The 19,330-nt window shown below is 41.6% G+C and overlaps 1 protein-coding gene across 7 annotated transcripts in view; it reads left to right on the top strand.

Moving 5' to 3' along the window:
• Nucleotides 1–19,330, top strand: part of TNRC6B (trinucleotide repeat containing adaptor 6B) — a 289,062-nt gene that overhangs the window by 98,909 nt on the left and 170,823 nt on the right. For 6 of the 7 annotated variants that reach the window (XM_026448465.1, XM_026448460.1, XM_026448456.1 and 3 more), the window contains one exon: nt 8,078–8,145. In XM_026448465.1, coding sequence (XP_026304250.1) covers nt 8,078–8,145 — 68 coding nt within the window. Of the gene's footprint in view, nt 1–8,077; nt 8,146–19,330 lie in introns of those variants that run through there. The other variant, XM_026448462.1, reaches the window with a different exon arrangement.

Consider the following 19,330-nt stretch of genomic DNA (forward strand, 5'->3'; position numbering starts at 1 on the left):
AAAAAAAAAAAAAGAACAGAAATTTATTTGCTGGGAGTTCTGGAGGCCATGAATAACAAGATCAAGGCACCAGCAGATTTGTAGTCAGGGGAGGCCCCAATCCCTGCTTGTAAGAGGGAGGAATACCATCCCCACATGGCAAAAAGTGGAAGGGCAAAAAGCGACAGTGTCCCTGACAAGCCCTTTTATAACAGCATGAATTCACGTGGGCAGCACTCTCATGATCTAAACACCCTCCGGAAGGCCCCACCTCCCAACACTATTACACTGGGGATTAAGTTTTCAACACAAATTTTGGGAGACACATTCAGACCATAGCAAAGACAGGCACAAAACACCACGTGTTGTATGACTCCATTTATATGGGAGAAGTCAAAATAGGCAAATCTGTAGAGACAGAAGGTAGATTCGTGGTTGTCTGGGCCTCAGAAGGAGGATGAAAGGGAGGCAAAATAGAGAGTGACTGTTGTTAGGTAAGCAGTTTCTTTTGAAACTGCTTGATGAACATGTTCTAAGATTGGATTGTGGTAGTGGTTGCACAATTCTGTAAATATAATAAAAGCCACTGAATTGTGTACTTTAAACAGGTGAACTTTATGCCATATAGGTTATATCTCAATAAAACTATTTTTAAAATGGCTAAGAGACTTGCAGACACTACCAGAGAATGGATAGCAAAGGAGCTCGTAGAAACATGTTCAACATCAGTGCAGTTAAAACCATGGTGAGAATGGCTAAAATTAAAAAGTCCACACAAAGTACTGGTATTGATGAGACATGGGACAACAGAAACTCTCACACACTGCAGGAGGGAAGGTAAAATGCTTCAACCACATTGGAAAACAGTTTCTTTTTTCTTTTTTTTTTTTTTTTGAGATGGAGTGTCGCTCTGTTGCCAGGCTGTAGTGCAGTGGTGCAATCCGGACTCACTGCAACCTCTGCCTCTCAGGTGCAAGCGATTCTCCTGCCTCAGCCTCCTGAGTAGCTGGGATTACAGGCACCCGCCACCACGCCCAGCTAATTTTTGTATTTTTAGTAGAGACGGGGTTTCACCATGTTGGCCAGGATGGTCTCGATCTCTTGACCTTGTGATTCTCCTGCCTTGGCCTCCCAAAGTGCTGGGATTACAGGCGTGAGCTACTGCGCTGGGCCAGAAAACAGTTTCTTAAAAAGTTAAAACACATAACTACCATGTGATCCAACTGTTCTACTCTGTTATGAGTTGAATTATGTCTGCTCCCCCTACCCCCCAAGTTCATATATTAAAATACCCCCAGAACCTTAGAATGTGGTCTTATTTGGGGATAGGACTTTGATAGAGGTAATTAAGTTAAATGAGGTTATTAGGGGTAGGCCCTAATCCAGTATGACTGGTGTTCGTATTTAAAGGGGGGAAATTTGGATATAGAAACAAACAAATAGGGAAAATACCATGTGGAACTGAAGACAGCCATCTGTAAGCCAAGGAGAGAGGACTGGAACAGATCCTTCCCTCACAGCTCTCAGAGGGAACCAGCCCTGCCAATGCCTTGATTTTGGACTTCTAGCCTCCAGAACAGTGAGACAAAACATTTCTGTTTGTTAAGCCACCAGATTTGAAATACTTCATTACAGCAGCCCTAGCAAACTAATACACCCTCCTAGGTATTTACTCAATAAAAAAGAATGCATATGTGAGTGTTCATAGCAGCTTTATTTGCAGTAGCAAAAATCGAAACAACTCAAACACCCATCAAATTGTGATATAGTCTCAACAATGGAATACTACTCAGCTGTGAAAGGAAAATGAACTATTGACACTTGAAACCACACGGATGAATTTCAGAATAATTATGCTGAGTAAAAGAAGCCAGACAGAAAAAGAGTACATACTGTTTGATTCCACTTATGGAAGCTCCAGAAAATGCAGCTGCATCTATAGTGATAGAAAGTTCATCAGTGGTTGCCTAGGCAGGGGGCACAGAAGAGAAAACTTAAAGAGGGATGACTGGGTGCGGTGGCTTACACCTGTAATCCCAGCACTTTGGGAGGCCAAGGCGGGCGAATCACGAGGTCAGGAGTTAGAGACCAGCCTGGCTAATATGGTGAAACCTTGTCTCTACTAAAAATACAAAAAAAAAAAAAAAAAAAAAATTAGCCAGATGTGGTGGCATGCACCTGTAATCCAAGCTACTCAGGAGGCTGAGGCAGGAGAATCTCTTGAACCCAGGAGGCAGAGTTTGCAGTGAGCCGAGACTGCGCCACTGTACTCCAGCCTAGGCTACAGAGTGAGATACTGTCTCCCCACCCCCCAAAAAAAAAAAAATTAAAGAGGGACATGATGAAACTTTCAGGGTGGTATGTTCATTGTCTTGATTGTGGTGATGGTTTCGTGTGTATGTATGTGTCAAAACTTACCAAACTGTACTTTTTTTTAAAGAGACAGGGTCTCACTTTGTCACCCAGGCTGAAGTACAGTGGTGCCCTCATAGCTCACTGCAGCCTTGGACTCTTAGGCTTAAGCCATCCTCCTGCCTTGGCCTCCCAAAGCGTTGGAATTACAGGCGTGAACTATACCTGGCATAAAATAATATTTTTTAAAATGAAAGCCAACAAAAAATTGAAAATAGTTTCGGTGGAGTGGAAAAAGTAGAGTCAAAAAAGATTTTAGAATAAGTCTCGACATGGTACATTAAACCAGGTTAATGTCTGCTCCTCCCTTCTAAAGTGCTACTCAGCAAGCATAATTCCACCAGAAAACAAAGTGAATAGAAGAAGAGATGAAGAGGATAAGAGATGCCCAACAAAGTTTTGGATGCTAGGAAGCTTTTGGAGTAACACTAAAACAGCAGGATGGGTTGAAGAGGCAATGAGAAGCGAGGCCTCAGATATGCTTTCCTTATATCCACAGACCGATACGTTCTCCCACCTAGCAGAAGACTGGAAAGGCTGAACCTCAGGAAAAATTGAGGGTGGGTGTGAGGTACCTCATTAAAAACAGAACTTACATAAAAGGCTACACGCTGACATGTGAGACTTTACCAGCTCTTCCCAAATTCAGTCCCAGAACACTGAAAGCCTGGCTTGTATCTATCAGGCTGAAGATAGAAGGGTGACTTTTTGGGGTAATTAAATAACCCAAGGAGGGGGAAATAGATGAGGATATATAACTGTAGGCATCTGAAGGTAAGGAAATGGGCAGGTCCCTTCCTGATCACCCTCCAGAAAGCTAATCCCTGGATAAGGAACCTCTCCCTTACCTCTCCCCTCGTACACACACACTCCCAAAATCAAGCTCTTTAGGGTCTTGCTCTTAAATATCAGTGGATAGACAAGGATGATCAGACATTTGATAAAAATCTATGAATGAAAGACAAAAGAGGAATTTGGAGGAAACAGATAATGTAGGGAGCAGAAGAGAACTAAAATAGGCTGGGTGTGGTGGCTCATGCCTGTAATCCCGGCTACTCAGGAGGCTGAGGAATGAGAATGGCTTGAACCAGAGAGGTGGAGGTTGCAGTGAGCCAAGATCACACCACAGCACTCCAACTTGAGCGACAGAGTGAGACTCTGTCTCAAAAATAAATAGGCCAGGCATGGTGGCTCACGCCTGTAATGCTAGCACTTTGGGAGGCCGAGGCGAGCAGGTCACTTGAGGTCAGGAGTTCGAGACCAGCCTGGCCAACATGGTGAAATCCCGTCTCTACCAAAAATGTGCACCTGTAATCCCAGCTACTCAGGAAGCTGAAGCAGGGCGAATCTCTTGAAGCGGAGAGGCAGAGGTTGCAGTGGGCTGAGATCGTGCCACTGCACTCCAGCCTGGGCGACAGTGAGACTCCATCTCAGAAAAGAAAAAAAGAAAACTAACTCTCTAGAATATCCTCAGAGATGAGAGAAGATATTGTTATAATGGAACAAGAACAGGAGACTGGAAAAAGGGGTATTCAAAGAACGAGGAAGAGCTGTTAAAAATTCAATTAAAATAAGAGAAATTGTACATATATTAGGGGTTTTAGAAAATAAAGTTGAGAGAACCTCCCAGAAATTAAAATAAAAAAATCAAAGACACAAAAATGGAGAAAGAAAGAAAGAAGAAAGAAAGAAAGAAAGAAAGAAAGAAAGAAAGAAAGAAAGAAAGAAAGAAAGAAAGAAAATCAATCTCTGAGATTCATTCAAAGACACAAAAATGGAGGAGAAAGAGAAAGAAAGAAAGGAAGAAAGAAAGAAAAGAAAGAATCTCTGAGATTCAATACTGAATAACAGGAATTCCAGAAGGAGAGAACAGAAGTTGGAAGGGAGGAAATGTCAAATAAATAAGTAGAGAAAATGTCCCAAACCTGAAAAACAAGAGATCCTAGATTGTAAGTACTTACCTAGCACCAGTTCAATAAATAAAAAGAAAACCTTGCTTAGTGGTTTGCATTTTTAAAAACTAAGGATAAACGAAAGATCCTAAAAGGGTTTTTTGTTTTTGTTTTTTTTCTTTCTTACCGCTATAAAAATAAGGATCTAAATGTTTCCAGAGAAGACATATCCAATGCATTAGGACTTAGAATGATACTGAGCTTCTGCATAGCAGCTGTGGGAGCTAGAAGACAACGGAGCATCACCCTCAAAATTTTGGATGGAAAAGTTTACTGACTTCAACCATTTTTGTTTGTTTGTTTTTGTTTTTGTGATGGAGTCTTGCTCTGTTGTCAGGCTGGAGTGCAGTGGCGCCATCTCAGCTCACTGCAAGCTCCACCTCCCGGGTTCACGCCATTCTCCTGCCTTAGCCTAGCTCAGCATAGCTCGGACTACAGGTGCCAGCCACCACACCCGGCTAATTTTTTTGTATTTTTGGTAGAGATGGGGTTTCACCATGTTGGCCAGGATGGTCTCCATCTCCTGACCTCGTGATCCGCCCACCTCAGCCTCCCAAAGTGCTGGGATTACAGGCGTGAGCCACCGCGCCCGGCCACACCTGATTAATTTTTGTATTTAGTAGAGATGGGGTTTCACCATGTTGGCCAGGATGACCTTGATCTCCTGATCTTGTGATCCACCTGCCTCTGCCTCCCAAACTGCTGGGATTACAGGCGTGAGCCACCATGCCTGGCCTCAACTTTTATATTTAATTGAGATTTGGGTTAAAAAAAAATGTTTTTATGGCTGGGTGTAGTGGCTCACGCCTATAATCCCAGCACTTTGGGAGGCTGAGGCAGATGGATCGCCTGAGGTCAGGAGTTGGAGACCAGCCTGGCCAACGTGGTGAAACCCCGTCTGTACTAAAAATACAAAAAATTAGCCAGGTGTAGTGGCACACACCTGTAGTCCCAACTACTCGGGAGGCTGAGACAGGAGAACCGCTTGAACCCAGGAGGGGGAGGCCGCAATGAGCCGAGATCACACCATTTCTCTCCAGCCTGAGCAACAGAACGAGACTCCATCTCAAAAAAAAAAAAAAACATAAAAATAAATAAGTTTTTATATGTCAGTTATATCTGGATAAAACAAGAACATTTCAGTCATTCAAGGTCTCAGAAAAAATTCACCGTCTATATACCTTTTATGGGGAAATCACTGGAATATATACTCCACCTGAATCAGTGAGTAAACCGTAAGAGACAGAGGATCTGGGAAACAGATGCTCCAGCCTAGGAGAAAGAGGAGGGCATTTCAGAGATGAAGAGGAGGAGACATCCCTGGCGAGATGTCAGCGATTCAGTGGCCTAGAAAGCAATCAATCCAGTTCGGAGCCGGAGAAACCCCTGAGGATGTTTCCAAGGCAGACTGAAACTGACAGATTACCTGAAGTGTTTGAACTGATTAAGAGGAGATTTACAGTTCTGTTGGAGAGTTTGAGGATGAATTAATGAAAAATACATAACAAATACTAAGCTAGAAAAAAAAAAAAGGAAAAAGAATAAGAAGAGGAAGTGGTGGTTATTAGTTCCAGGGAAACCAAAATTATACAAGAAAGGAAATTTAATTATAGCATTCCATATGATTCAGCTGTATATATTTACTACATAATAGCACTGTTAGCACTGAATATTGAGTTGAACAAACACGGTAACTTACATTGTGAGGAAGGGAGGATGGAGGCTTATGTTGTGAGGGTGGGGCAGGGGTGGAAAGTGCTGTTTTTGTTTTCAGCCTGTAGTATTAATGTTATTTGACTTTTTAAATGTATATGTATTTAATATAAATTTTAATAATTTTTAAATTAGTAATTTAAATTATAAATTATCAAAGAAAGGGAATAATTCCATATATGAAATTATATTAGTGGTTTAATATTGATATTAAGAAATTACTGGCTTTCTTTATTTTTTTTTTTAAGACTTAGGGTCTCGCTGTGTTGCCTAGACTGGAGGGCAGTGGTTATTCACAGGTGTGATCATAGAGCACTACAGTCTCAAACTCCTAGGCTCTATTGATTCTCCTGCCTCTAACCCCCAAAGTAACTGGGACTTAACAGGGTCATGCCATAACCCTCAGCCTTTTCTTTTTATCTTTAAATATAAAAGCATGGGCTGGGCGTGTTGGCTCACGCCTGTAATCCCAGCACTTTGGGAGGCCAAGGTGGGTGGATCACGAGGTCAGGAGATGAGACCATCCTGGCCAACATGGTGAAACTCAGTCTCTACTAAAAAAAATACAAAAATTAGCTGGGCATGGTGATGGGTGCCTGAAATCCCAGCTACTTGGGAGGCTGAGGCAGGAGAATCATTTGAACCTGGGAGGCGGAGGTTGCAGTAAGCCGAGATCGTGCCATTGCACTCCAGCCTGGGTGACAGGGCGAGACTCCATCTCAAAAATAAATAAATAAATAATAAAATAAAAGCATGTATATACATATGTATGCCTATATACATATATATATATGGTTAAAAATATATATTTTCTGCTTCAGTTTGCTCTAAAATATGTATATATTTGGACTTGATATTTATAGAATCATATTATATATGTATTCTTTTGTGATTTGCTTCCTTCACTTGATTACCTTTTTGTAACTCACCCAGATTGAAGTGCGTAGCTGTAGTTCATTCGTTTTCATGCAATGTAGTATTCTGTTTTCTGAAAACACCATAGCCTATTTATCTGTTTTATTGTTGACAGATGTTTATTCTTGTATTTTTTTTTTCTGTTAAAAGTAATTCTACTATAAATATTTTTGTATATATGCAAAAGTTTCTGTAGGGTATATACCTATAAGTGCAGTTACTAATGTGTACAGTAAATGCATCTTCAAATGTAATAGATAATGGCAACCTTTTTTTTCTTTTTGGAGACAGAGTCTTGCTCTGTCACCCAGGGCCCAGGCTGGAGTGCAGTGGCGTGATCTCAGCTCACTGCCACCTCTGCCTTCCAGTTTCAAGCAGTTCTTCTGCCTCAGCCTCCTGAGTAGCTGGGACTACAGGTGCATGCCACCACCTCCGGCTAATTTTTGTATTTTTAGTAGAGACGGAGTTTCACCATGTTGGCCATGATGGTCTTGATCTCCTGACCTCATGATCCACCTGCCTCGGCCTCCCAAAGTGCTGGGATTACAGGTGTGAGCCACCATGCCTGGCCAACAAAACTGCTTTTTGAAGTAGCTATACCAGTTGTCCCTCCCACTAGGAGTGGAGAACAGTTGCCATTGCTGCATACCCTTGTCAGCACTTGGCATTGCCTGACTTTAATTTTAGCCAACCTGGTGGTTGTGAAATAGTTTTAATTTGCATTTTCTTGACTGACATGAGATTGAATATCTTTTCATATGTTTAGGAACTGTTTATGTGTTCTCTTCAGTGAAATTCCTACTTGGTTATTTGCAGATTTTTCTAGTAGGTGTTCTTTGTCTTTGTCTCATTGATTCATCACTGTTCTTTTATATTCCTAGTGCTAATCCTTTGTCAGAGTTACATGTTTTGCTGATCAACATGTTTCCTTTTTTCTGCAAATCTAATCACTCAAGGAGAAGTTTGAAAAACATTGGCCCAGGCTTCTGTTCTGTGCACCGCAGTGAAATGGCCCTGTGGTTTTGCACAGGGCAGGTGTGGGTTCTTGGAGTGAGTTGCATTTGTAGTTACTGACTGCTGCTGACCTGTGGTGCTTGCCTTTGCAGGTGGAACAGGAGGATTTTGTAATGGAAGGGCACGGCAAGACTCCACCTCCTGGTGAAGAAAGCAAACAGTGAGTCACAGTTTATTTAAAAAGAGTCCTATTACAGATCCTCAGAAACACTTTGGTTCAACATGCTGATAGTGTATTTGTTGGAGATGTATACGTTGGAGACACTGGGGAACTCACCAGTTGCTTTGGTGGCTGTTAATGCATTGCTTCTATTTATAGACCAACTAACTGGAAGGACAAGAAAGTTAGCTTTATAGTTTTTTCCACACTCTCCTAATCAAAATTTATGTTATGTTGTAGCAAAGGCTTTAAGGCTCAGTATGTTCCAAATTGAACTAATTCTGTTTCGTTGACTTCCAAAGAAAGTATAAAACGGTACATCCTTTTCTCAGCGTGTCTTTATGAAGTGAACTAAATTAATAGAACATTTCCCTGCAATCTAAGTGTGAATTTATTTGAATAGTACTTCCTGAAATTCTATTCCATTTGGTTATTTACACTGCTGATCTTTGTTTAAATAACAAATTGTTTCCCTAAAGGAATAGGAATTATAAATAATATAACTTAGCCAACATTCTAAATAATTCAGAATCTCTCCCCTAACTCCTTAAGGGGTGATTGGTTTGTTGTTAGTTTTTTTTTTTTTTTTTTTTTTTTTTTTTTTTTTGAGACAGAGTCTTACTCTGTCACCCAGGCTGGAATGCAGTGGCGCAGTCTCGGCTCACTGCAACCTCCACCTCCTGGGTTCAAGCAATTCTCCTTCCTCAGCCTCCTGAATAGCTGGGACTGCAGTTGCCTGCCACCCCGGCTAATTTTTCTATTTTTAGTAGAGATGGGGTTTTACCATGTTAGTCAGGCTGGTCTTGAACTCCTGACCTCAGGTGATCTGCCTGCCTCAGCCTCCCAAAGTGCTGGGATTACAGGTGTGAGCCATTGCGCCTGGCCGGGGTGATTGGTTTTAAACCTGAAGTTGGGAGGCTGTTGGGCAGCTTTTTGATAGCAGTGAGTGAATTTTTTTCCTCTCTCCGTCATAGAATGTGAAAAATTGTGTTGCAGAGCAGACTGTTTTTTCATATGCCCTTTTAAAGGAAAACCAGTTAAGACTGCTTAAAGTACTGACATAACTACTATTTTTTATTCAGACATTAGTCTCCTAAATTGGATTCATGGATTCATGGCCAGTGATTCATGGAATTTACCAAAAATCTATAGAGAGAAACTCCTCTCACTCATACTTTTTTTCCTAGAAAACAGTTTAATTTTGGTCTGTCTTAAGAAAATTATGTCTTTGAAACCCTTAGGAATAAATTATGCAGAATGGACTATGCTGCCACGAGGCCAGATTCATTAAAGGAAAATGGCTTGTCTTGTATTTGTTGTGAATGGAAACCAGGATATTTTCACAGCTGGTTTAATTTGCTAACCAGGCAATTTTAAAAATAGCTCACAATATAAATCCTAACTTTGCTGTATTCTGTCAAATGCACTTACATTTTGCATGGGCTGATGGAATCAATTCATCTTTAGCAAATTAGAATGCCAGACATCTAGTCCCAGTAGAATGAGAAGAGAAACACTTCAGGTGCTTTTCTCTGTGTCCACTGCACAGCCCTCCACCCCCACGCTCTGGTCAAAGGTCTGTCATATAAAAATTATACCTCCCATTTGTTAAGGGTTTTCTGTGCACAAGGTACTTTGCTTAAATGTTTTTTACTCTGTCATTTCCACTCATTACACCATTTCATCTCCATTTCACTCAGAGATCAGGGTAGGTAACTTGCCCATGGTAATGCAGCTTGAAATGCAATTTAGATTTGAACCCAGATCTTACCGACTCTCTCACATCCTTTGCCATCCTTGGGAGCTATGCTCCTGGAAAATACTGTGGTTAGTAAAGCTGCAGTTGTCAAGATCAAAGTCTCATGAACAAGAGGGAGTAGTCCAGGCGTGGTGTGGCTCACTGTAATCCCAGCACTTTGGGAGGCCAAGGCTTGTGGATTACTTGAGGTTGGGAGTTCAATACCAGCCTGACCAACATGGTGAAACCCCATCTCTACTAAAAAAATACAAAATTAGCAAGGTGTGGTGGCACACGCCTGTAATCCCAGCTATTTAGGAGGCTGAGGCAGGAGAATTGCTTGAACCCAGGAGGTGGAGGTTGCAGTGAGCTGAGATCGCGCCATTGCACTCCAGCCTGGACAACAAGAGCGAAACTCCGTCTCCAAAAAATAAATAAATAAATAAATAAATAAATAAATAAATAAATAAATAAAAGAGGGAACTGGGGGAAACAATGAAAATGGCATTAAGCCTATTTTTAAAAACACAGATGGAAGTTCTGTACTATAAAGGATATCCATTTCCCAAACAAACCAGTCTTTATCTTTAAAAACCTCTCTAGTAACCCCTGTCCTGAATTAGCTTATTTAGGTATTCAGGAAATACTGCTGAATTCTCTCACAAGTTTTATGTTGTACAAACTGTACTTCTTTTAGAGAGTTTCAAACAGCCCCACCAAGTTGGAACGCCATGTATCATATCCTTACCATTCTCCCTTGTTTTGTTTTCACATGTCTCATACTGCATAGCCTTTTCACAGATGAATTCTGTTCTATTTCTGTTTTTTTTTCTGGGCCTGGTCAGCTATTATATACTGAAGTGATAAAGCAGAAATCAGTCTTCTCCAGGGTGCTGTGAGCAAGGGTGCTGTGTTCTTTTGTTTGAGGCAACAACAATAAAAATATTTACAAAACAATTTTTTTTTTTTAAATCTCAGAACTGCAGTTGGCAAATGATTATTACTATACTTTGGTTGTTTTTTTTTTTTTTTTTTTTGAGACGGAGTTTCGCTCTGCCGCCCAGGCTGGAGTGCAATGGCCGGATCTCAGCTCACTGCAAGCCCCGCCTCCCGGGTTTACGCCATTCTCCTGCCTCAGCCTCCCAAGTAGCTGGGACTACAGGCGCCGGCCACGTCTCCCGGCTAGTTTTTTGTATTTTTGGGTTTCACCGTGTTAGCCAGGATGGTCTCGATTTCCTGACCTCGTGATCCGCCCGTCTCGGCCTCCCAAAGTGCTGGGATTACAGGCTTGAGCCACCGCGCCCGGCCGATTATTACCATACTTTGTAAATGTGATTCAGTCTGGATAGAGAATCTGGGAACTGAGTAATATATATATATATTTTTTTTGAGACGGAGTCTCACTCTGTTGCCCAGGCTGGAGTGCGGTGGCACACTCTCTGCTCACTGCAAGCTCCATCTCCCGGGTTCACGCTATTCTCCTGCCTCAGCCTCCCGAGTAGCTGGGACTACAGGCGCCGGCCACCACGCCCGGCTAATTTTTTGTATTTTTAGTAGAGATGGGGTTTCACTGTGTTAGCTAGGATGGTCTCAATCTCCTGACCTTGTGATCCGCCCGCCTTGACCTCCCGAAGTGCTGGGATTATAGGCGTGAGCCACCGCGCCCAGCCAGAACTGAGTAATTTTTTAATAAAAGTAATATAAGCTTGTCAGAAAACATTCAAACAGTAATTGTGACTGTAGAAATAAAGGTGAGACCCTTCCCTTCCTAATCTTCCTAAACATTTTCTGTACATTTTAAAAAAACAATTAAATTGATTTTTTCCCAATATCATTCTTCTGAGACTTACTTTTGTAATTTGACATATTTTCAGTCTATTTCTTTTCTTTTTTTTTTTTTTTTTGAGACAAAGTCTCAGTCTGTCACCTAGGCTAGGGTGCAATGTGTGATCATAGCTCACGGTAACCCTGAATTCCTGGGCTCATGGGATCTTTTTGCCCCAGCCTCCCGAGTGGCTGGGACTACAGGTGCATACCACCGTATCCAAATAATTTAAAATGTTTTTTTTTGTAGAAATGAGGTCCCACATTGTTGTCCAGGCTGGTCTCCAGCTTCTAGGCCCAAGGAGTCCTCCTGCCTCAGCCTTCCACAGTGTTGGGATTACAGGCATGAGCCACCTGGAGCAGCCTATTTCATTCTTTCGAACATGTCAAACATTCTGTTGAATGGATACACTATAGTCATTCTTCTCTAAGAGATATTTTGGGCCGGGCGCGGTGGCTCAAGCCTGTAATCCCAGCACTTTGGGAGGCCAAGATGGGCGGATCACGAGGTCAGGAGATCGAGACCATTCTGGCCAACATGGTGAAACCCCGTCTCTACTAAAAAAATACAAAAAACTAGCCAGGCGAGGTGGCGGGCGCCTGTAGTCCCAGCTACTCGGGAGGCTGAGGCAGGAGAATGGCGTGAACCCAGGAGGTGGAGCTTGCAGTGAGCTGAGATCCGGCCACTGCACTCCAGCCTGGGCGACAGAGCGAGACTCCGTCTCAGAAAAAAAAAAAAGAGATATTTTGGTGGCCCTCACTTCCTTATTATAAATAATATTTTATGAAACATCCTTATTCTTATATCTTTATTTTTATTGATTGATTGATTGATTGACAGGGTCTGACTATGTTGCTCAGGCTAGATAACACAGCAGTACCTGCAGCGAGGTAACTCACTTGTAACCTCAAATTCCAGGGCACCAGCGATCTTTCACCTTAGACTTCTGAGTAGCTAGTACTACAGGCACGTACTACCAAGCCCAGGTACTTCTTTTTGCTTTAAGTAGAAATAGGTCCTCACTGTGTTGCCCAGGCTAGTCTCAAACTCTTGGGCTCAGGCTCAAGCAATCCTCCCACCTCAGCCTCCCCAAATCCTGGGATTACAGGCATGTGCCATCACCCCTGGCCTCTTGCTGTTTTAATTTATGTTCTTCTGCATACTAATGAGTTGAAATATCTTTTGTTAGTTTATTGGCCATTTATTTTTATTTTGTGTCTCACCTATTTATATATATTTCCCTTTTTTATTGGATTGTTTTTATAGCTTTGTAGGAGCCCTTTATACATTTTAGATATTATTAACCTTTGTTGAGATGTTTTAAATATTTTCTCAGTCCTTATTGTTTAACATTCGATATCTTTCATGCCAACAAACCTTTTAAATTCTTATATAGCAAAATCAGCCTTTCTGGCTTTTATGTTTTATGCTTGCGTTGAGAAGTCTTTCCTACCCTAACCTGATAAAATATATTTAGGTTTTCTACCTTATTTTTTACATTTAGGTGTTTAATTGAATCGCTACTCCATTTTGTATATGGTGTGAGGCAGAGATCTAACTTAATTTTTTTCCAGATGGTTCTTTTTTTTTTTTTTTTTTGAGGTGGAGTCTTGCTCTGTCGCCCGGACTGGAGTGCAGTGGCCGGATCTCAGCTCACTGCAAGCTCTGCCTCCCGGGTTTATGCCATTCTCCTGCCTCAGCCTCCGGAGTAGCTGGGACTACCGGCGCCCGCCACCTCGCCCAGCTAGTTTTTGTATTTTTAGTAGAGACGGGGTTTCACCGTGTTAGCCAGGATGGTCTCGATCTCCTGACCTCGTGATCCGCCCGTCTCGGCCTCCCAAAGTGCTGGGATTACAGGCTTGAGCCACCGCGCCCGGCCCCAGATGGTTCTTATCCATTGGTATTAGCCCATACAAACAGCCCATTTCGCTTACAGAGGCTGGCAGAGCACATGGCTAATGTAACTTACTCAAGGTCACAGAACAGATTCTCATAAGGATTAGGACTAAATTATGTCATTAGCTGATCTCTGCCACTTTCCTTATCTCCCCATTTAACGTTTTGGCCATAGGTTCCCAAAACCTTAAAAAATTATTTTCTGTGATGTTTATTTCAGTAGAACTAAGTTCTGTTAAGAGGCAGATTAGGTAGCTGTTTATGTAGAAAGCTCTTGAAAAATAATTGACTTCTGATATTGAGAAATATCTGTGCTAAACTATTAATATTCTAGATTGGTTGTGCTGAATTCTGGTATTTGTATGTGAATAAGATTTATAATGTATATAGGTGTAAACACTTTATGTGTATTGTTTCAATGGGGTTTCTTTACTATTAGTCTATCTAATGTAATCATTTTTCTGAGAATATTCTCTTTGAGAGTTATTTTAGCAAATCAGACAAGCAAAGTTTATTGCCTTGTAATTATTACAGTAAAATTACACAGCTTTAATTGCATGACGTGTTTACTGCAGGAGTAAATATTAAAACTATGGCAGCTTTTTAAAAAGCAGCTGAGCAGGTACTTGCTCATAGATTGTGTTTGACCATGTTTATTGAGCAGTCATCATAGAGAAAATGCAGACAGGTTTTTGATTTGGTTTTATTTATATTTATGATGGTCTAAAGGTTTCTGGGAAGATCATTTGTTGTAATTTTGAAGCCAAATACCAATTTTTATTTTTATTTTTGTTTTTATCATTTTTGAGACGGAGTTTCGCTCTTGTTGCCCAAACTGGAGTGCAGTGGCATGATCTTGGCTCACTGCAACTCCGCCTCCCAGGTTCAAGCGATTCTCCTGCCCCAGCCTCCTGAGTAGCTGGGATTACAAGCGCATGCCACCATGCCAAGCTAATTTTTTGTATTTTTAGTAGAAACGGGTTTTCACTATGTTAGCCAGGCTGGTCTTGAACTCCTGACCTCAGGTGATCTGCCTGCCTCGGCCTCCCAAAGTGCTGGGATTACAGGCGTGAGCCACTGCACCTGGCCATCAATTTTGATGTAGTTGTAAATTTGGCTTCTTTGATTCTTTTAATTTTTTCCCAGTATAACTTACAAACAATCTTTAAATCTAAGCTTTCAGTCTTTATTTTGAAATTGACTCGGGGCTGGGTGCGGTGCTCACACCTGTAATCCCAGCACTTTGGGAGGCTGACGCGGGTAGATCACAAGTTCAGGAGATAGAGACCATCCTGGCTAACACGGTGAAACACTATCTCTGCTAAAAATGAAAAAAAGTAGCCAGGCATGGTGGCGGGCGCCTGTAGTCCCAGCTACTAGGGAGGCTGAGGCAGGAGAATGCCATGAACCCAGGAGGCAGAGCTTGCAGTGAGCCAAGATCGTGCCACTGCACTCCAGCCTGGGCAACAGAGTGAGACTTCCATCTTAAAGAAAAAAAAAGAAATTGACTCAAATTCTCAAAAGATACTTACCTTTAATGTACTAAAATTACTGAATTTTTCTAGCAAATTTTTGTTTATTGAATGTTCTTCATTCTTTTGTTTCATTTTATGAAAGGCCATTTTTAAAAACAAATTTCTCACAGCAGAATATTGAAGAGATATTTGCACAGAATAGTCAAGAGGTGAGAGCAACCCAGATATCTATCAACAGATGAATGGATAAACAAAATTTGGCGTATACATACAAGGGAATATTATGCAGCCTCAAAAAAGAAAATTCTGCCGTATGTTGCAATATAGATGAACCTTGAGGACATCATAAGCAAAATAAGCCAATTACAAAAGGACAAATACTGTATGATTTTACTCATATAAAGTATCTAAAGTAGTTGAAATCATGGAAACAAAGTAGAAAGGTGATTGCTAAAGACTGAGGTAGGGGGAAGGTAATGCTTAACGGGAATAGAGCTTCAATTTTGCAAGATGAAGTTTCTGGAGAGCTGCTGCACAGCAGTGGGATTATACTTTATAGTGCTGGACTGTATGCTGAAAAACGGTTAAGATGATACATTTTTATGGGTTTTTTAAATGACAGTTTAAAAATTAACAGTGAAATTGAAATGTACTTTTAAACTACAGCCTGGATTTCAAAGACTTAGTTCCCCCTCACCACAAAAAATAATTGCAAAATGATTAACTTTTATATTGATTTTATGTTGAAATGACAATCTTTTGTATATGTTGTGCTAAATAAAACTTTATTAGAAGTTTTAAAAAATCTTATTTCATCTGAGCGCGGTGGCTCACGCCTGTAATCCCAGCACTTTGGGAGGCCGAGGCGGGCAGATCACAAGGTCAAGAGATTGAGATCATCCTGGCCAACATGGTGAAATCCCATCTCTACTAAAAATACAAAAATTAGCTGGGCGTTGTGGTGCGTGCCTGTAGTCCCAGCTACTTGAGAGGCTGAGGCAGGAGAATCGCTTGAACCCAGGAGGAGGAGGTTGCATGAACTGAGATTGTGCCACTGCACTCCAGCCTAGTGACAGTGCGAGACTCTGTCTCAGAAAAAAAAAAACAAAAAACTTATTTCATGATTCATTTTATAGACAGTATCTGCTTTTTAGGGATTATTGATAGAATATTTAGAATTGAGAGAAATTGTATCAATACCTATATTTTTATATTTCTGCTTCCTTAGGGTGCCATCTTTTTTTATTCTGCTCTCTAAGGGAGAACTATTTCAGAGGTTACATAGGAGACCTATAAGGAAATGGAATTATTGAAGACAGTTTTGTTTGTTTGTTTTTTGTTTTGTTTTGTTTTTGAGATGGAGTCTCACTCTGTCGCCCAGGCTGGAGTGCAGTGGTGTGATCTCGGCTCACTGCTACCTTCCCGGGTTCAAGCAATTCTCCTGCCTCAGCCTCCCAGGTAGCTGGGACTACAGGCACCTGCCACCACGCCTGGCTAATTTTTGTATTTTTGGTAGAGATGGGGTTTCACCATGCTGGCCAAGCTGGTCTCGAACTCCTGACCTCAAGTGATCCGCCCGCCTTGCCCTCCCAAAGTGCTGGGATTACAGGCGTGAGCGACCGCGCCCGCCCCTGAAGACAGTTTTATATCAGTGATTCAGAGAGAAAGAAGAATGTAATTTATGGAGTTAGCACCGCTCTCCATACTCCAGTGTGGTGTGGTTCGATGTGGCTTTGTGCTCCAGGTGCTGTTTTTTAAGTTTCTTTTTTTTTTTTTTTGAGACGGAGTCTCGCTCTGTCGCCCAGGCTGCAGTGCAGTGGCCGGATCTCGGCTCACTGCAAGCTCTGCCTCCCGGGTTCACGCCATTCTCCAGCCTCAGCCTCCCAAGTAGCTGGGACTACAGGCACCCGCCACCATGCCCAGCTAATTTTTTTGCATTTTTAGTAGAGACGGGGTTTCACCGTGTTACCCAGGGTGGTATTGATCACCTAACCTCGTGATCCACCCGCCTCGGCCTCCCAAAGTGCTGGGATTACAGGCGTGAGCCACCGCGCCTGGCTTTTAAGTTTCTTAACTCTGTCATCTTGATTAAATTCTCTTCTTCCTAATTACATTCTTCCCAATTTAAGTGTCTAGTTATAAAAGGCCCTTTTAATTTTTCTGAATTTTACTTATTATAGATCTTTCTTAAGTCCTAACAATTTGTCCTCACCTTATCTCTGTTTCTGCTGCCACTCCAATTCCCTAACTTACAGCTCTATCTTTTAAACTTTTAAAAGTTGCACTTGTAGCACAAGATAAATCTCCACCCTAAGGATTCCTTTTATTGGTATATTTCTTGTTTCATATTTAACTACCCAATTAGGCACTACACTTTTTGGGAACCATTCTTTTGGGTGTTTATTTAAAAACGTTGGGCAGCTCTATAGCATTTCCTAAACACAGGGAAAAGTAAAAATTTTCCAAAATCAGGAATTTTTGTAGATAATCGTCTTCAGAACACAAATGTTGGTATTTGGCCATAGGAAAGTTGTTGCTGACGTTTTAATTTTGTGTATTATACCATAAGGTTTTCTCCAGTTTTTTTTTCCCTTTAAACCATTACAATATGTACATGTTGAAATTAATTTATTAAGAAGTAGCAAGTTGACCTCTGTAAACTCGATCATTATTACACACTAGTAAGCTAGACATCAGAAGAATAGTTGACTTTTCTATATAATCTTGAACAGCTTTTGGGGGAACGAGGAAATGAGTTTTCTTTTCAAGTTAATTGGTATTTTGAAAATGCCACAAAGAAGTTCAATAGATGATAGTTTATACTCATGGAATTTTTGCTGCTGGGAGTTTTTGTAAATCCATCAACATTTTGTGCTAGATCTTTGGGGAACTTTCAGTTGCTAATAAATTTTGTAATTTGCATTGAAGTTACTTTAAAAAAGTTCTCTAACAACATCTTTTGTTCCCCAGAAGTCTCAGAATTGTAATAAATTATGAATTCTATTTTGTGAGGTTTTTCTTGGATGCCTGGACCATGGATTAATTACAGTAAGAGTAACTTCAAGACCGGGTGTGGTGGCTCACGCCTGTAATCTCAGCACTTTGGGAGGGAAGAGGTGGGAGGATTGCTTGAGCTCGGGAATTAGAGAATAGCCTGGACAACATGGCCAAACCTCATCTCTACAAAAAATGGAAAAATTAGCTGAGTGTGTTGTTGTGTGCCGGTAGTTCCAGCTCCTCAAGATCACTTGAGCCTGAGAGGTAGTGATAGCAGTGAGCCAAGATCGCAGCACTGCGCTCCACCCTGGGTGACAGAACAAGACCCTGTCTCAAAAAAAAAATAAGGGTAATTTTAATAGATGACAGAATCAGACCCTGTTTCAAAAAAAAAGGCCAGGCACAGTGGCTCATACCTGTGAATCCCAGCACTTTGGGAAGCCGAGGCGGGCGGATCACCTGAGGTCGGGAGTTTGAGACCTGGCCAACGTGGAGAAACCTGTCTCTACTAAAAATACAAAATTAGCCGGACGTGGTGGCTCATGCCTGTAATCCCAGCTACTTGGGAGACTGAGGCAGGAGAATCGCTTGAACCCGGGAGGCAGAGGCTGTGGTGAGCCAAGATGGCGCCATTGCACTCCAGCCTGGGCAATAAGAGCGAAACTCTGTCTCAAAAAAAAAAAAAAAAAAAAAAAAGAAAGGAAGAGAAAAGAAAAGAAAAGGGTAACTTTAATAGAGATGTGTTTCACAATTTTATTTTATTTATTGTATTTTATTTCATAAATAAGAGGGGAGGGGAGGCTTTATGCTAGATCTTCGGCTCTGTGAGGATGGATTTCTGTTTTCTTGGTCATTGCCTAGAGAAGTGCCTGGCACAAAAAGCATCTATAAAAATATGTCGAATGGGCCGGGCACGGTGGCTCAAGCCTGTAATCCCAGCACTTTGGGAGGCCGAGATGGGCGGATCACGAGGTCAGGAGATCGAGACCCTCCTGGCTAACACGGTGAAACCCCGTCTCTACTAAAAATACAAAAAAAAATTAGCCGGGCGAGGTGGTGGGCGCCTGTGGTCCCAGCCACTCGGGAGGCTGAGGCAGGAGAATGGCGTGAACCCAGGAGGCAGAGGTTGTGGTGAGCTGAGATCCGGCCACTGCACTCTAGCCTGGGCGACAGAGCAAGACTCCGTCTCAAAAAAAAAAAAAAAAAAAAAAAATAAGGATCACACGAGTGCCTCTATCACTGGGATCTGAAGCT

Source organism: Piliocolobus tephrosceles, chromosome 19 (genome assembly GCF_002776525.5).
Source record: "Piliocolobus tephrosceles isolate RC106 chromosome 19, ASM277652v3, whole genome shotgun sequence".
NCBI lineage: Eukaryota > Metazoa > Chordata > Mammalia > Primates > Cercopithecidae > Piliocolobus > Piliocolobus tephrosceles.